The sequence below is a fragment of the Bos grunniens genome, chromosome 10 (assembly GCF_055505025.1).
Source record: "Bos grunniens cultivar Pamir isolate PY7600 chromosome 10, Bosgru_T2T1.0, whole genome shotgun sequence".
NCBI lineage: Eukaryota > Metazoa > Chordata > Mammalia > Artiodactyla > Bovidae > Bos > Bos grunniens.
The window spans coordinates 290,870-308,454 of NC_141174.1; the positions used below are offsets into that span (position 1 = coordinate 290,870).

Consider the following 17,585-nt stretch of genomic DNA (forward strand, 5'->3'; position numbering starts at 1 on the left):
ACCTACTTCAGTGCCTGTGCAAGACTTTCTCTATGTTGGTAGTAGAAATGCTGGGTCATAGGGCATGTGCATATTTAACTTTACTACATAATACTCTAGTTTTCCAAAGTTGTTTTATCAGTTTATGCTCTCACCAGCAATGTAATGAGTTCTCCTTAGGGTATGTTTTTCCCAACACTTGGCATATCCAGATTTTTAAAGCTTGTGTCATTCTGATGGTATGATGGGTTTTAATTTGCATTATGTATATACATACTCCATTAATTTATTATATATAATACTGTATTGGTTTGTAGTGTGATATATTCTAGATACAAATCCTTTGTTTTAGGTATGGCAAATATATTCAAATCTGTGACTTGACTTTTTACTTTTTTTATGGAGTCTAATTGTATTGTAGTTCTAAAGCATGAGATTAATCAATCAGTCTTTAGCTATATGCATATAATTTGTGACTTCTATGTTGAGGTCATAAAAATGGGGGGTTTTTTTCCTGTGTTTAAAATTTTTGTTTGGTATTTAGCTCTTCTTCTGATGGAACTTACAGTTGTGCATAGTGTGAGGTGGTTGTTGTTGAGTCATTAAGTCGTGTCTGACTCTTCGATGCCATTGGGCTGTAGCCCGCCAGGCTCCTCTGTCCACGGAATTCTTCAGGAACGAATACTGGAGTGGGTTGCCATTTCCTTCTCCAAGGGATCTTCCCAACCCAGGAATCCAACCCATGTCTCCTGCATTGGCAGGTGGGCTCTTTACCACTGAGCCATCAGAGAAGCCCATAGTGTGAGGTAGGGACTTATTTTTCCACCACATATTGATAGCCATTTGTCTCAGCACCATGTTTTTTCAAAAGCCCTTCCTTTAACGATTGATCTGAAATGCCTTGTGTATCAAGTTTCCGTGTATTCACAAGTTTGTTTCTGGGCTCTATTCTGTTCGTTGGTCTTGATCCATCCTGAGTCATTTCCATTCTGTTTTAATTATAAATCTCTCACCTTATTATTCTTCAGGAGCATCTTTATCTTTCTCCCTCCATTAACCCTCTTCCATATTTTAGGATCAACTTGTCAAGTATCATGAAAACCTATTAAAATGTTTTAAAATAATTACAGTAGGTCTATATATCAGGTTGGGAAAAAATTATGTCTTTAGGATACTTAATCTCCCTATCCATAACCTTACTCTCTCATTTTTTGTCATTATTTCAATAAAACATTATACTTTTTCCATTAAAAGCTTGACATCTTTTGTTAGCTTTATATCGGCATGTGCATTTAAACACTATTTGAACATATATAGCGTATCTATTTTATATATATTTAAGTGCTATGTCTGTTGCTATCATAAATTGCTCTTCTGTCCATGGGATTCTCCAGACAATACTGGAGTGGGTTCCTGTGCCCTTCTCCAGGGGATCTTCCTGACTCAGGGATCAAACACATGTCTCTTAAGTCTCTCGCATTGGCAGGCAGGTTCTTTACCACTAGCGCCACCTGGGAAGCCCATTTATATATATCTAAGTACTATGTCTATTGCTATTATAAATTACATATTTTTAATTTACTTTGTTACCAGTACAAAGAAATGCATTTTTATGTTTTTGTCCAGCAAATTTATTATTAGGATTAATAAGAGAATTTATCTTTTATATCTTATTGACATTTCTATATAATCTATATATAGCATCAAAGTAATACAATTTTGTTTCTTCTCTTCAAATATTTATTCTTTTTACTTTTTTTCATTGTCATGATTTGCTGCTGGGACCTCTAGTATAACATCACTCAAAGCGGGCAGTGGGCATCTTTTTTTATTTTTTTAAAGTATTTACTTATTTAGCTGCTCTGGTGTTTAGTTGCAGCATGTGGGACTTCGGTTGAGGCGTACAAATTCTCACTGTGGCACTGAGAGCACAGAGTCTTGGCCACTGGGCCACCAGGGAAGTTCTATGGTGTAACTTCAGGAAAGATCCTTATTTCTGATTTTACCTGTAAAATACCTATAATAGACTTCTATTAATGAGTGCATGTGTCTGCTTATGTATATTAAGAAAACCTTTATAAGTCTAAGTAAATTTGCCTTTTTCCCCAGCTATGAGTTTTTTATGATAAATTCACTGAGTATTGGAAAAAAACATTACTACCACTCCATAAGCTCCTATGCCATCTTCTAGTTGGATATTAAACATTCAGCCTATGTTCTTTTTGAGGACAGCACAAAAATATATTGTACATATTTAAATTACCAAAAAGTCTGTAACTTTACCCTTCAGGGTAAAAAGTCCATCAAATACTTTAACATTGTTTACTCTTTCTACACTTAGGTTATTGTGTTTTATTTTTCTAACCACTTTACCAACCATTACTATTTTATATTTAGATTACAAAATTGATACATTTCTATTACTCTCCCTTTTCTCTCACTAGGCCTTCCCTCTGCCTCAAATGTATCATTTAGATGCTTAGTGAGGATCTGACAGGTGCAGCAATCTTAGTTATCTAATAATGTTTATCATGCAGTCGTTTTTTTAAAAAGATTTTTATTGAATAGAGAATTTTAGGTAGGAAGTTGTTTCATCACATTCATGATGACTTTCTATGCTATGTTCTGGATCCCACTGACATTGAGAAGTCAGCTGTTCTTCCTTTGAGAAGCTGCACACAATGTTTTACCATTGTTTTAGTGAAACAACATATATAGTGAAACCAGGCACAACCAAGTTTCTAACAGATATAGGAGATAACATATAAATTTTATATGGCAAGATGCTTCATCTACAATCTCCATAATTCTAAAAATTAACAAATTTCCATAACTCTAAAAATTATCTTTCCAAAATTTTCCCAAAATTGTAACCAAAGTTACAAAATTGGAGGCTTACTTTAACGTGCATAAGTATCTTATTACCCAGTTTTGTATGCAGAAGACACCCAGATGTTGATGTTAAATCTGAAACTGTCTTCCCCACCTCTAAGATGCCAGCACCTCCACTGCAGACACCTGCCTAGGAAGGTCAAACATGGACATGTAGCACCCAAGGTAAAATTATAAAGAAGGTATTTGTGGTAACATGAATATGACTTCTGATTATGTGCATAAAGCATAAAAGCATATCAGTATTAAAGAGCAGGGAAACAGAATTTTCCAGATATTATACCAAATGAAGAATGTTCAAATCTGAAAAAAAAAGAGAAAAGGAATAATAATAAATACATTTATTTTAGATCACAGCACCACCAAACTTATCTAACTTTCACTGTATAAATCTCTGTTGATAAAACTGCAGGTGATTTTGCAAACCATTTAGTTTATCCCATTGGTTCTCCTACAACCTTAGACAAGAGAGTGCTGGTATTAGAGTTCAGATCCTCGCTCTAACATTTAGTAACTGTGTGACGCTAGGCAGGTCAGCCAAACTCTCTGATGCTTTTGCAAATTAACCTCCCTGTCCTACAGTGCAATAGGAAATTTGAATAGGTTTTCCATGCCAAGATACACTGAGTAATAAAATTTCCCAGAAAAGCTGGATTATCTGCCTCTGGCCTCCACCTGAAGTGGCAGAGAAGTCCAATCCCTCCCTGTTTCATGCTGCTAGAGTTAGGTGCTAGAGCTGCAACACATCTGTTACAGTGTCTTTACATTGAGTTACAACAATCTTGTTTCCACCTCTCTCCTCTATTGGACTGGGAGCTTCAAGACCCAACTACAGTGCCCAGACACTTAGGAATGGTGTCTCTGCAGAACCATGTCACTCTTCTCTTCAGGCTATCTAGCAAAGAGCTGCCACGCAAAGGGAGGGACAGTTCACCTTTGAAGGCCCAGAGATGCCCAACATGGAAATGGCAGGAGAGCAAACACTTGCAGGTGCTGTGGGTAACAGCTGCCTCTGCCTGTAACCCCACACCTGCAGCTCCTGTGTCCTCCCTTTAGAGCGTTAGTGATGCTGGGAAAGCCACACCCAGGACTACAGCCTTCCTCATCTCCCCTGCTCCCAGGGGCAGGGAATGCGACCCCATGGGATTCTTCTCTGCCTGCTGAATTGTTACCCTGATTAATGTCTTCCAGACTGTGAGGCTTATCATATTAGAGCTGTCTGTAATGGTCCCCAGGATACTGATATTACAATAAGGTTAGAAACCCACCTCGATGGTGCTGCTTACAGGTCTCGATCTATGGAAAAGAAAACGGAGAAAGGAAACAGTTAAGTTTGACTTCAGAAATACTGCGTACTACAAAAGTCTAAAATTGTTATAAACAAAGATGGCAGAAGAGCCTGTGAAGAAAAACCTAGACCTTTCCTACCAGCCTGAGATCCCAAGCCATCCAGAGAACTGGAGGATGCCAGGGTTGGAGGGCCCTACCATAGCAGGGCTTGCACACAAGGCCCGTGCCTTCCGAAGACCCTCCTTGGTCCTGGGTGTGCCCGAGGCTGTCAGGAGAGCCAAGGAGGCCACAGGGAAGAAGCCTTGGGAGTGCCTGTGCACGTGCTACTGCTCCCCGCTCTCACTGCAGGGAAGCCACTGTTCTCAGCGACCACACTGTGCCCAGCTCTCTCAGAGGATGCCACTATGCAGAGCTTTAATAACATTCCCTGATAATCCCAGTATGCAGATGTTTTTATATCAAAGCAGCTATATGCCGCAGCTGTGCTCAGATACAACTGTCAGTGGTTAACCAAAGAACTTGAAAACTTACCCCACTTAACTATCCGGGGTTGTTCCAAAGTAACGTGTTTCACTCGGCAGCTGTACTGATCCTTGCTGTTGGGAGTGAACTCAGCGTGGGACAGCAGGTAGAAAGACCAGTCCTTGCTGAAAGACAGGTCTGACTGCTCCGATTTAATCTTCTCCCCATTCCTCAGCAAATCGATTTCAATCTGGGGTGGATGGAACCCATACACATAGCAGTTCAGGTAATTTGGCTTTCCATCTTCTGGTGGGTGTCTTGAGTACACTTGAATCTTTGGAGGACCTGAGGAGCGGCAGGGAAAGACAGATGAGATTGCAGAGTATTCCACTTGGGGCTACCTCGGTCTAAAGCTAGATCAGGCACCAAATGTTTATATTGGATCCCCCATTTCTCCCAATTCCACCTTCCCTCGGGCCAAATGACCTTCCGTTTTTGCAAAAGGCCACCTCCAGTTTGTGGGATACACCACGACTTAGTATCTTTCCAACATAATTCCCCTGCACATGTCTTCCAGGCTTTTTCTAGCAGATTTCTAGTAACATTTTTTTCTGTCAATGGACATTGTGCTGTATCTTTTAAGAATTGTGTGTGGAGGCTCTCAAGAAGGCTTCATGGCTCCTCAGCACACAGAATCTATATCACTCAAGAGTCTACATGATTTGGCCCCAGTCTACTGATCGAGCTTCATACGTCACACACCCTCCAGAGTGGCCACATCAAAACACTCCCTGATTATACCCTGTTTCAGCCCCGTCAACTATTTGCCTCACGTTGACTTCTTTCTTCCTGGTCTCTTGTCTAGATGCACACCCACCAGACTTCTCAATAGGTGCCTAGCACAGAGCCCTGCACAGCGCAGCTGCTTGGTAAATGGCAGGTGTAACTACTGTTACCTGCTTGCTCAGGTTCCTAACAGAGTCAACCCAAAGTATATTTCTACAGAACACAACCTGTTCATCATGTCTAGAGTGTATATGACAAATCTCTATCTGAATGTGCACCTGATTTCAGGAGCCAGACAACAAAGAAACAAAAGTGAAGCACCTACAGGGGCTGGAAAACACCTCAGATGAGTGGGTTGGGCTGGGTAAGAACAACAGGGAAGAGTGAGGACTGTGGCAAACGGGAAACATCATACTCTCCATTAGGACCAAGTGGAGTCATGCATGTGACAGTGGAATCTGCATTTTTAATGAGCATGGTCAAGTGACTTCCATACTCTGCCAGGTTGACGATATTATATGTTGCTACAGAACAGGGGGTTTGCTAGTGGAATGCATGTCTAGACACTTCATGGGAATGTAGAAAGAAAATATTATAAACTCCATTTCTCTATTAGCCAGGCCACTGTGATCAGATGTATCTCTCTAGAAACATCCTATTATCAAAGAAAATGTCCCCAGTTGTACCAAGAGGTAGGTTGGAAATACAATGAAGCCCTGATATTTTTCCACAGTTGAAAGTGAAGATAAATCAGAAACCTCTGTGCATTTGAATTTCTAATAACTTGTTATTGTACTGTACATACTACTACAGTAGTGAAAGCACATTTTCACCCCCCTGGCATTTCCCCTTTGAGGGAGATGGGCAGGTTTGTGTGCATGTGTGGGGGGGCGGGGGTGGGGTAGGGGGTGGGGTGTTTGTTTCACTGGGTTTTTTCCTAAGAATATCACAAATGGAACCTGGAATGTCAGGTCCATAAATCAAGGCAAATTGGAAGTGGTCAAACAGGAGATGGCAAGAGTGAACATCAACAGGCTAGGAATCAGCAAACTAAGATGGACCGGAATGGGTGAATTTAGCTCAGATGACCATTATATCTACTACTTTGCACAGGAATCCCTTAGAAGAAAGGAAGTAGCCATCATGGTCAACAAAAGAGTCTGAAATGCAGTACTTGGATGCAATCTCAAAAATGACAGAATGATCTCTGTTTGTTTCCAAGGCAAACCATTCAATATCACAGTAATCCAAGTCTATGCCCCAACCAGTAATGCTGAAGAAGCTGAAGTTGAACAGCTCTATGAAGACCTACAAAACCTTCTGGAACTAACACTCAAAAAACATATCCTTTTCATTACAGAGGACTGGAATGCAAAAGTAGGAAGTCAAAAAACACCTGGAGTAACAGGCAAATTTGGCCTTGGAGTACAGAATGAAGCAGGGCAAAGTATAATAGAGTTCTGCCAAGAGAATGCACTGGTCATAGCAAGCACCCTCTTCCAACAACACAAGAGAAGACTCTACACATGGACATCACCAGATGGTCAACACTGAAATCAGATTGATTATTTTCTTTGCAGCCAAAGATGGAGAAGCTCTATACAGTCAGGAAAAACAAGACTGGGAGCTGACTGTGGCTCAGATCATGAACTCCTTACTGCCAAATTCAGACTGAAATTGAAGAAAGTGGAGAAAACCACTACACCATTCAGGTATGACCTAAATCAAATTCCTTATGACTATACAGTGGAAGTAAGAAACAGATTTAAGGGCCTAGATCTGATAGAGTGCCTGATGAACTATGGATGGAGGTTCATGACATTGTACAGGAGACAGGGATCAAGACCATCCCCAAGAAAAAGAAATGCAAAAAGGCAAAATGGCTGTCTGAGGGCGCCCTACAAATAGCTGTGAAAAGAAGGGAAGAGAAAAGCAAAGGAGAAAAGGAAAGATATAAGTAGCTGAATGCAGAGTTCCAAAGAATAGTAAGGAGAGATAAGAAGGCCTTCCTTAGCATTCAATGCAAAGAAATAGAGGAAAACAATAGAATGGGAAAAACTGGAGATCTCTTCAAGAAAATTAGGGATACCAAGGGAACATTTCATGCAAAGATGGGCTCAATAAAAAACAGAAATGGTATGGATCTAACAGAAGCAGAAGATATTAAGAAGAGGTGGCAAGAATACACAGAACTGACAAAAAAAATCTTCATGACCCAGATAATCACAGTGGTATGATCACTCACCTAGAGCCAGACATCCTGGAATGTGAAGTCAAGTGGGCCTTAGGAAGCATCTCAAACAAAGCTAGTGGAGGTGATAGAATTCCAGTTGAGGTATTTCAAATCCTGAAAGATGATGCTGTGAAAGTGCTGCACTCAATATGCCAGCGAATTTGGAAAACTCAGTAGTGGCCACAGGACTGGAAAAGGTCAGTTTTCATTCCAATTCCAAAGAAAGGAAATGCCAAAGAATGCTCAAAGTACCGCACAATTGCACTCGTCTCACACGCTAGTAAAGTAATGCTCAAAATTCTCCAAGCCAGGCTTCAGCAATATGTGAACCGTGAACTTCCTGATGTTCAAGCTGGTTTTAGAAAAGGCAGAGGAACCAGAGATCAAATTGCAAACATCTGCTGGATCATGGAAAAGGCAAGAGAGTTCCAGAAAAACATCTATTTCTGCTTTATTGACTATGCCAAAGCCTTTGACTGTGTGGATCACAATAAACTGTGGAAAATTCTGAAAGAGATGGGAATACCAGACCACCTGACCTGCCTCTTGAGAAATCTGTATGCAGGTCAGGAAGCAACAGTTAGAACTCTATATGAAAAACAGACTGGATCCAAATAGGAAAAGGCTGTATATTGACACCCTGCTTATTTAACTCATATGCAGAGTACATCATGAGAAACGCTGGACTGGAAAAAGCACAAGCTGGAGTCAAGATTGCCAGGAGAAATATCAATAACCTCAGATATGCAGATGACATCACCTTTATGGCAGAAAGTGAAGAAGAACTAAAGAGCCTCTTGATGAAGGTGAAAGAGGAGAGTGAAAAAGTTGGCTTAAAGCTCAGCATTTAGAAAATTAAGATCATGGCATCAGTCCCATCACTTCATGGCGAATAGAAGGGAAAACAGTAGAAACAGTGGCTGACTTCTACAGATGGTGATTGCACCCATGAAATTAAAAGACGCTTACTCCTTGGAAGGAAAGTTATGACCAACCTAGACAGCTTATTAAAAAGCAGAGACATTACTTTGTCAACACAGGTCCGTCTAGTCAAGGCTATGGTTTTTCCATGATCGTGTATGGATGTGAGAGTTGGACTGTAAAGAGAGCTGAGCACAGAAGAATTGATTCTTTTGAATGGTGGTGTTGGAGAAGACTCTTGAGAGTCCCTTGGGTTGCAAGGAGATCCAACCAGTTCTGCCTAAAGGAGATCAGTCCTGGGTGTTCACTGGAAGGACTGATTTTGAAGCTGAAACTCCAATACTTTGGTCACCTTATACAAAGAGCTGACTCATTTGAAAAGACCCTGATGCTGGGAAAGATTGAGAGCAGGAGGAGAAGGGGATGACAGAGGATGAGATGGTTGGATGGCATCACAGACTCAATGGACATCGGTTTGGGTGGACTCCAGCAGTTGGTGATGGACAGGGAGGCCTGGCGTGCTTTGGTTCATGGGATCGCAAAGAGTTGTACACGACTGAGCAACTGAACTGAACTGAACTGAAGAGGAGGAGGTGTGTCAGACAGGCCTACTTTGAATCTGGCCTAACTTACTGGGGGGAGTTATTTTAGCTTCTGTAGTTTAATTGAAAACTTAATTTATACCCAGACTGAAATAAAACCTACACAGGGAAAGAGCAGAAAATAGACCTCTTCCTCCCAAAGTGAATCACACTTAAATGTTTTTTGTATGTCTTCTAGAAATCCCCGGTGTATTTTCCAGGCATGTATTATCTTGGAAATTTTCTAATGAACATACTTTTTAGTGTCTGCTTGTTATTTTTTGAAAGAATTCTATAGCCACAACAAAATATCAATAATAGTGATAATACAGATATCATGTGTTTTTTTGGCAAATAAATTTTAAATTCCATTTTCACATGAAAGAGAAATCCGAGCTTCAGTGTACTTAGAAGGTATCTAAACACAGTGTCCCTGACAACCTGGGTAAGTGTGTTGATTATTCAGCCCTAGTTTTACAACCTTTCTGACTGATAAACCTTCACTTACTCAAAACTGAAAGTAGAGACACACTTCGTATTGGAAAGAACCAGGCAAGGAGCCAAAGGAGGAAGCCCTTTGTGAACAAAGGTCACAGCCCATACCCGCCCAGCTTGCTCCCTAGAATCTCACCCCAGAAGATTGTGAAAAACGCACCAGTGACTGCCCAAGGGGCGCACCACCCGGCCAAGGCTCTGGTCAGGTTCTACTGTCTGCGACTGATCCCCTGCGGGGTTAACTTACTTCAACTTTTTAGCCTCCCTTTCCGCATTTGTGACATTCTGATGATAGGCACCGTATTTACATCGCAGACCCCTTTCACAATTAAATGACGCAGCACAGAGTGCGGGACAGACAGCTGTCAACGGGGACCTCTATGATTATTATTAAAAGCGAAGTGTAAGGAGAACAAGAGAATTAACGACGAGAATCAAGGCATTCCACGAAAGTCGCCAGAAAATTCCTCATTCTGGTTTGGTCCCTTATTTGGGGAAAAGTACAGAGGGGCAGGTGAACCTGCCCGGCTCCTGCTGGAAGCTCCAGGCCCTCAGGATGCCAGCTGGCCGACATACGCTGGCGGCGACTCCCCCAAAGCCCACGCGTTGTCTCCACCCGTTCGCAGCCCGCAACCCTGCCCTCTGGGACCCGCCAGCCCGCCCCCCACTCCAGAGATGCGCGGGGGGCAGCCAGAGCCCCGCGAACCAGCGGAAGAGAATCCCTCCCCCACCTCGCCCGCCCTGAACCACATCCGCACCCAGGAACTCCGTCCCGACCCACGCGGTACCGTCCGGGCGAGCCAGGGGCTCCCTCCCCACATCCCGGGGAAGCTGGCGACCTGGGGTCGCACCCCCTCCCCACTCCCTGCGCACCCCGCCGCTTCCACCGCCCGAGACGAAGCCGGGTGCTCCTCCACCGAGCTGGGAAGGAAAACTTGGGAGCGGGACGGGGTGGACAGGGTTAGTGCCCAGGGTGCCGAGTGGGTGTGATCGGGACAGGACGGGCTGGCGGAAGAGGGGAGAGAGGAGAGGACACTCACGCTGGATGGCGTCCAGTCCAGACAGCGACAGCAGCCCGAGAAGGACCAAGGCCACGAAGCGAGCCATCCTTGCAGCAGCTGCGCGGTGGCGGAGTGAGCGGCTGGGTTCGGCGCTCGCCTTTATAGTCCGCACTCAGGCAGCCAATCGGAAGCCTGCCCGCCGGGCCGTCACAAGTCTCCGAGCGAACTAGGCCGGGGCAGGTTAGAAACAGGCTTCCCCGTTTTCAGTTTCATTTTCTAGTAAGTCTCATGATGCTTAGGAAGGCAGGGTTGGGCTCGGTGCATTCGCTGCCTGTACTTCAGCGCCCTCTTATCTGGGGTGCGCGCCCAAGCTTGCGGCGCACACCGCTCACCCTAGAACTTCAGTGTGGACGAACCCTCGCTTTTCGGAACAGCACCGGAAAGGCTAAGGGACTTGCTTACCATGCATGCCACAGCCAGTTAGGAGCCTAGCACCTGGTTTTCAGTTGGGAAAACTGAAGCCTAGAACTGTTAAGGGTAAGGACAGAGACTGAACGGTACTGGGCAGAATCAGAACTCGGTTCGCAATTCCAGCCCAGAAATACGTTGCAAGTCTTCTGGATTCTCTGGGCAAGAAACGTTTCCAGGAACCTCGAGGCCTCATGGAGCCAGCTCAGAGAACCATCTGGTATGAAGGAGGACTTTCTTGCTTCCTGAATATGTTCCAAAAAGGAAAGGCATTTCGGAACGTCTGTGCCAAGAAACTCTGGTCCGTATCTTGCCGTTGTAATTTAAGTAATTGATGGTTTGTGGAGAAATTACCACTGAGGGTAAAAACTCGTATAAAAGCAGTAACTGCTTAGAGCATCAGAGTATCTACCGCCTCGAGGGACGTTACTCCCTGCGAATTAGCACACTAGAATGGTGGTTGGCACGGACTAGGTACTTGATGAACTGAATGAATGAGTGTACAGATGAGTGGCTGGTGAAACTCACGAAGGAAGGGACGGCTGAACATATGAGGGAATACGTGAATAAACCCTAGGATGTAGGAATTACCCCGTTACATTTTTAGGGATAGGAAAACAAAGGCTGAGGTTACAGACTGGCCTGATGCTAATGTCATTTGCTCTTGAGACACTTGGAAGATAGAGGACTGGACAATTTTAGTATGAATTTGGGTTGCATCTTCTGTGGGCTCACACAAAGAAGTTAGACCTATAGATTCTAAGAGGGTGTCAGTGTTACAAAGACTCGTTAAGAAAACCCACTCTCCGTAGATAACATAAAAAGGAGCTGACGTTACCTGGTGGCTGAGTCCAAGGATCATTTCTGGAGTGGAATACCGGGAAGAGGAAGTGAACCTGGGGGCGGAGAGTGACAGAGGTCTTGGAAATCACCCTGGTGTGCAGCTGAAGGGAGTTGGGTGGTGCTTCCCCAGAGAGCCCAAGAAATGTCATCTGGATTCCTTTCCCCTAGTTTCAGACCTTTCAGTAATCCCTGTTGTGGAGCTTGTGTCTACACTGAAGAAAGCAGGCTACTCTCCACAGACCTAATGAAGGGGAATGTGCACAGAGAGAGCCCCAGGGAGCACATACTGGGTGTTCTGTGATCCTAAGAGTCTACTACGATTATTGATGCTCTTTACCTACTTTTTCTACCAGCTCTCTCTATAGCTCTCTTGAAATAAAAGAATAATTGTCAGATATAATGTCATGAGGAATGACACTCCTTCCCCTCCCTTTTGTTTGTTTGTTGTTAACTCATTTAAGGCTCTTAAGGCCTGTAAAGTTATGACCAATCTAGACAGAATATTAGAAAGCAGACATTACTTTGCCAACAAAGGTCCGTCTAGCCAAAGCTATGGTCTTTCCAATAGTCATGTATGGATGTGAAAGTTGGACTATAAAGAAAGCTGAGCGCCAAAGAATTGATGCTTTTGAACTGTGGTGTTGGAGAAGACTCTTGAGAGTCCCTTGGACAGCAAAGAGATCCAACCAGTCCATCCTAAAGGAAATCAGTCCTGAATATTCATTGGAAGAACTGATGCTGAAGCTGAAACTCCAATACCTTGGCCACCAGATGCAAAGAACTGACTCATTTGAAAAGACCCTGATGCTGGGAAAGATTGAAGGTGGGAGGAGAAGGTGACAACAGAGGATGAGATGGTTGGATGGTATCACCGACTCAATGGGCATGAGTTTGAGTAAACTCTGGGAGTTGGACAGGGAGTCCTGGTGTGCTGCAGTCCATGGGGGGCAAAGAGTCGGACAGGACTGAGCAACTGAACTGCACTGAAGGCCTGTAATGTTAGTGTTGAATTATTTTCTACTGCCCTGGGGGTACAGGAAGAAGGAGAGCTAGTGGAAACTTCTATAGCCTTTGTTACCACATCACAGACAAATACTGTAATACTTAAAATTCTTACAAGATAGATTTTCTTAGGGAATAGATCAGATTCTATTTTAAAAACACTTTTTTAAAAAGCAGTGAAGACAGAGAAAAGTGCTTTTTTCAATTTTTTATATTCTCTTATGAGAGCAAACTTCTGGAAATCTACAAAGATGGCCTTTCGATAGTGAAAGATTGTTGTTGAATCACAGGAAGACACTGGGATTCTTGGCCCCCGGAGGAGAAGAATTCAATCCAGGGCCAGAGACAAGGCTTGATCGCTCACAGCTTTTGTGTAATAAAGTTTTATTAAAGTATAAAGGAGATAGAGAAAGCTTCTGACATAGGCATCAGAAGGGGGCAGAAAGAGTACCCCCTTGCTAGTTTAGCAATGAAGTTATGTACTCTCCAATGAATCCAAAGAATGTCTGGAGGTTGTAAAGACCTCACCAGACCTACTCCCATAATTTACATTTTAAGATAACAGAATTAGGCAGAAGGTTTAATCCAGAGACTGTCCTCAGGCAGGATACATTATTGTTATATAATCCTAAGGAATGTAGAGAAGGGGAAGTTTGTCTTTTCTTCCTCCTTGAGAATTCCAGACCCCTTAGACTTCTTATCAACCTGCCTAGGAAATGACTCTCTCAATAGTGCTATCTCCCATGAGTAGGATGAATGATGGAAATGGTTTTTTTGGCCCTAATGACTTTCCTAAAAAAATTTTTACTGTGTTTATTCACAGTAAATATTGTCCAGAATGTGGAAGAAATGGAACTTCATACTCTTCTGTTGATAATGTAAAATGGTACATCTATTTTGGAGAATAGATTAAGTTTTGTAAACTTAATCATACACTGGCCATATGACCCAACCACTCCACTCTAGGTGTTTACCCAAGAGAAAATGAAAGTGTATGTCGATACAAGGACTTGTACAAAACTGCTAAAAGCAGCTATATTGGTAACAATCAGAAATTGGAAAAAAGCCAAACTTCCATCAACAGGCAAATGGGTAAACAAATTATGGCAGCTATCCATACGGTGAAACACTATCAGCAATAAATAAGGCATGAGTTACTGGTACACACAATACCATGGATGAAATAATTAGGCTGAAAGAAAAAAGTGAGATAATAAATGAGGCTTCCCAGGTTTCATTAGTGGTAGAGAACACGCCTGCCAGTGCAGGAGACATAAGAGACGCGGGTTTGATCACTGGGTCAGGAAGGTCCCCTGGAGAAGGGAATGGCAACCCACTCCAGTATTCTTGCCTGGAGAATCCCATGGACAGAGGAGCCTGGCGAGCTATGATCCATAGGGTCGAAATAATTAGGCTGAAAGATAAACAGTCAGATAGTAAAAGAGTAAATGTGCATGATTCATTGTATTTAGAATTCTAGGAAAGGCAGACTAGTCTATGTAACGAAGCAGATGGTTGGTATCCAGGGGTCGGAGGGTGCATCAAGGAGCTTAAGGACACTTAGGGCAGGTGATGGATATGTCATTATCTTGAGTATGATGATGGTTTCTCAAGTGTATACATACTGTAGAACTTATTAAATCATATACTCTAAGTGCAATTTATCATATATCAATTATACCTCAATAACCTTTTAAAAATAATCTGGACTTGCCTGGTGGTCCAGCGTTTTAAGAATCCGCCTGCCAACGCAGGGGACACAGGTTCAATCCCTGGCCCGGGAAGATTGCGCAAGCTTTGGGTCACAACTACTGAAGCGGGCGTGCCCTAGAGACCATGCTCCACAACAGGAGAAGTCACCGCAACGAGAAGCCCACGCCTCAGAACCGCAGCGTGACCCTGCTCACGCAACTAGAGAGAGCCTGCACGCAGCAGCTAAGGCCCAGCAGAGCCAAAAATAAAGTAGTTAATTAAAAATTATAACCTGAAAGCATAGGTGCCAGTATCTTTGTTAGGCCAAAAAAGAATGAAGTCCTTGAACAGAAAAAAACAAAGTAAGGATATTGAAGTGGGGAGAAAATAGGAATAGGTTGAAGCTCAGGTGAGTTGGGTTCACCTTAAGAGATCTCAGTCAGCACTTCTCTGAGGCGGGCTCATCAAGCAGCCAGAAAACCCAGGCGCCCTGGAAGGAGAGGAACGAGCACAGCTAGGACTTCCGTGCCCGGGCTCTGGCAGATGTTGTGTCACTCATCAGAGTGTGGTTCATGCAGCACAACCTCAGCTCCGCTTCTAGGAGCTCTTAGAAATGCAGACCCTTGGGGCCATCCTAGACCTGCTAAGTCAGAGCCTGCATTTTAACAACCCCCCAGGTGATTCGTCAACACATTAAAGTTTGTGAGGCTGCTGATCCAACTACATGACAATCCAGAAGGTAGGTCTTCCTTTTACAGATGAAGAGACAGTTTCAGAGAATTAAGACGCTGGTCCATGTTCACTCTGAGCTATGATTCAAGTGCTAGCCCATGTGATTTGAAAGGCTTCATATATCCACTTGAAAACCACTTCTGAGAAGGTTCACAGGAAATGTTTCACTGGGTGGCTTGGCTCAGGGCAAGAATTAAAAGCATACGAATGATGCAGAGAAGCAGGAACTATTAACACAATGTGTAGTAGTTTGGGGTATTGTTTTAAACCCACATTTATTTTTTTCTGCCATAGATAAAAAGTATTATACACACATGATAGAAAATTGGAACAATCTAAAAACTATAAAGAAGAAAATTAAAACCCCAGGGATTCTGCAATGCAGAGAGAATTATCATTAAATGTTTTTACTTGCTGAGTTTGAAGATGGCTGCCTTCTTACAAATTCATCCTGATTAGGTCTGTTTGGGGGATGGTAATCCTCAATCATTTATGTTAAATTCTATTAAATGCAGGCAATATCAGTTGAGTGCAAGCTTTGTGGCAAATGTAAATACTGTAAGGAAAAATAAAGCATAAGAAGACCCCAGGTTACCAACCAGGAGATACCAACCTAGAGTTGAAATCAGCACAGTAACTAATTTATTCAGGAGAGTTCAGTCACTCAGTCATGTCCGACTCTTTATGACTCCATGAACCACAGCACGCCAGGCCTCCCTGTACATCACCTGCCGGGGTCCAGCCCCGGCTGATCCAGGGTATTCGAAGGAGAGACAGCATAGGTGACCTATTTATTTAGATATTTATCAAAGATATAAAAAGTAATAGAATGAGGATAGGAAAATTCAGTGGAGAAAAGAGGCTGAGTAGCTTGGTTTACGCTGGAGACCAATAAAACTTCAAGACAAGAAGTTTGCACCACTTACGTAGGCCGCAGGCGTCCTTCCGTTCTCCCGAAGGAGAGGAGACACTGAGGCCTCCCCGGTCGGATCTTAGAAGCCCAGGCATAATTAGCAAGCATGGCGGGTTCCGCGCTCCAGATGGAGACTCAGCCAGAATTTGAGAGAGAGAGCGACATGGGGAGACCAAGTTTCGGTGAACAAGGCCTGCACTTTATTTTCCAAAGTAGTTTTTATACCTTAAGTTATGCATAGAGGATAATGGGGGAAGAGGTGGAGTCATGCAAGGACAACAGTTCCTGGTTCTAATCGAAGCCAGGCTTTCAAACTTATCATATGCAAAAGTTCAGGTGATTTACATCATCTTCTGGCCAGGAGGCCTGTTAACATTTTAAGAAACTTACTTTTCTCTAAAGGTGATTATTCCAAAGTCAGGCACCAGCCTCCAAAAAAGCATTGGACAAAGCTGCATTCCTATAGGGCAAAGGTGAGGTGGGCTCAATCAAGGAAAGAATTAACTCAAGGGTGCAAGGTTACAAACATTGAGGCTACTACTTACATTTCTATACATCCATTATATCAATCAATACACTGCCAAGGACACAGTAGGAAAGGAGTATGGAGACTTAGCAGCAAACATTGGCCCAATAAGTGAAAAACCCTTCACCAATACAATTTCTAATCAATCTTTTAACTACTCAAAGGAATCTGTGTTTAGACAGTTTAGAACATCTCCTGCCTCTCACAGTTGGGAGGCTCTGAACAATCACATGTGGCCAGAAAAACCTATTCAGGCAGGCTAGAGGATTTCCAAAGGAGTTTGTAGGTTGAAACACTGTCACACCCAGAAATTATTAACTGGAGCTGTAAGCTAACTCTTTTTTCAGAGAGAGGTAGTGGGGGACAGACCCCCGTAAAGTCAGAGGTGTAGGTGAAAGCACAAAGCAGAAAGTAGGCAGACTCTGGTTTGGGGGTAGATGCTCGAGAATTTCCAGGGGGAATCCTGAGGCTTGATCCCGCCTTTGCATATGCCGAGCCTCCTTCCTCATGACCTTTGCCATGGAGTGATAGAATTCTAGTTGAGCTATTCCAGATCCTGAAAGATTATGCTGTGGAAAGTGCTGCACTCAATATGCAATATGCACTCAATATGCAATATGCCGGCTCCCAGCAATCACCAACCCCCAGAGTCCACCCAAACCCATGTCCATTGAGTTGGTGATGCCATCCAACCATCTCATCCTCTGTCGTCCCCTTCTCCTCCTGCCCTCAATCTTTCCCAGCATCAGAGTCTTTTCAAATGAATCAG

At 43.2% G+C, this 17,585-nt stretch overlaps 1 protein-coding gene across 1 annotated transcript; it reads right to left on the minus strand.

Moving 5' to 3' along the window:
* Window positions 1–1,586: 1,586 nt before the first annotated feature.
* On the minus strand, window positions 1,587–10,774 carry LOC147363826 (beta-2-microglobulin). Its single transcript, XM_086319071.1, has 4 exons — window positions 10,680–10,774; window positions 4,693–4,968; window positions 4,140–4,167; window positions 1,587–3,174 (listed from the first exon to the last, which is right to left on the minus strand). Exons 1-3 carry the CDS (start codon window positions 10,744–10,746, stop codon window positions 4,154–4,156), a joined length of 357 nt encoding a protein of 118 aa, XP_086175197.1. The 5' UTR covers window positions 10,747–10,774; the 3' UTR covers window positions 1,587–3,174; window positions 4,140–4,153.
* Window positions 10,775–17,585: the final 6,811 nt, after the last annotated feature.

Coding starts and splice junctions, on each gene's coding strand:
- LOC147363826 (XM_086319071.1), bottom strand. CDS start 10,746: ATGGCTCGCTTCGTGGCCTTGGTCCTTCTCGGGCTGCTGTCGCTGTCT. Junction 4,969..10,679: donor TGGACTGGACGCCATCCAGC/GTGAGTGTCCTC, acceptor GCCGCTCCTCAG/GTCCTCCAAAGATTCAAGTG.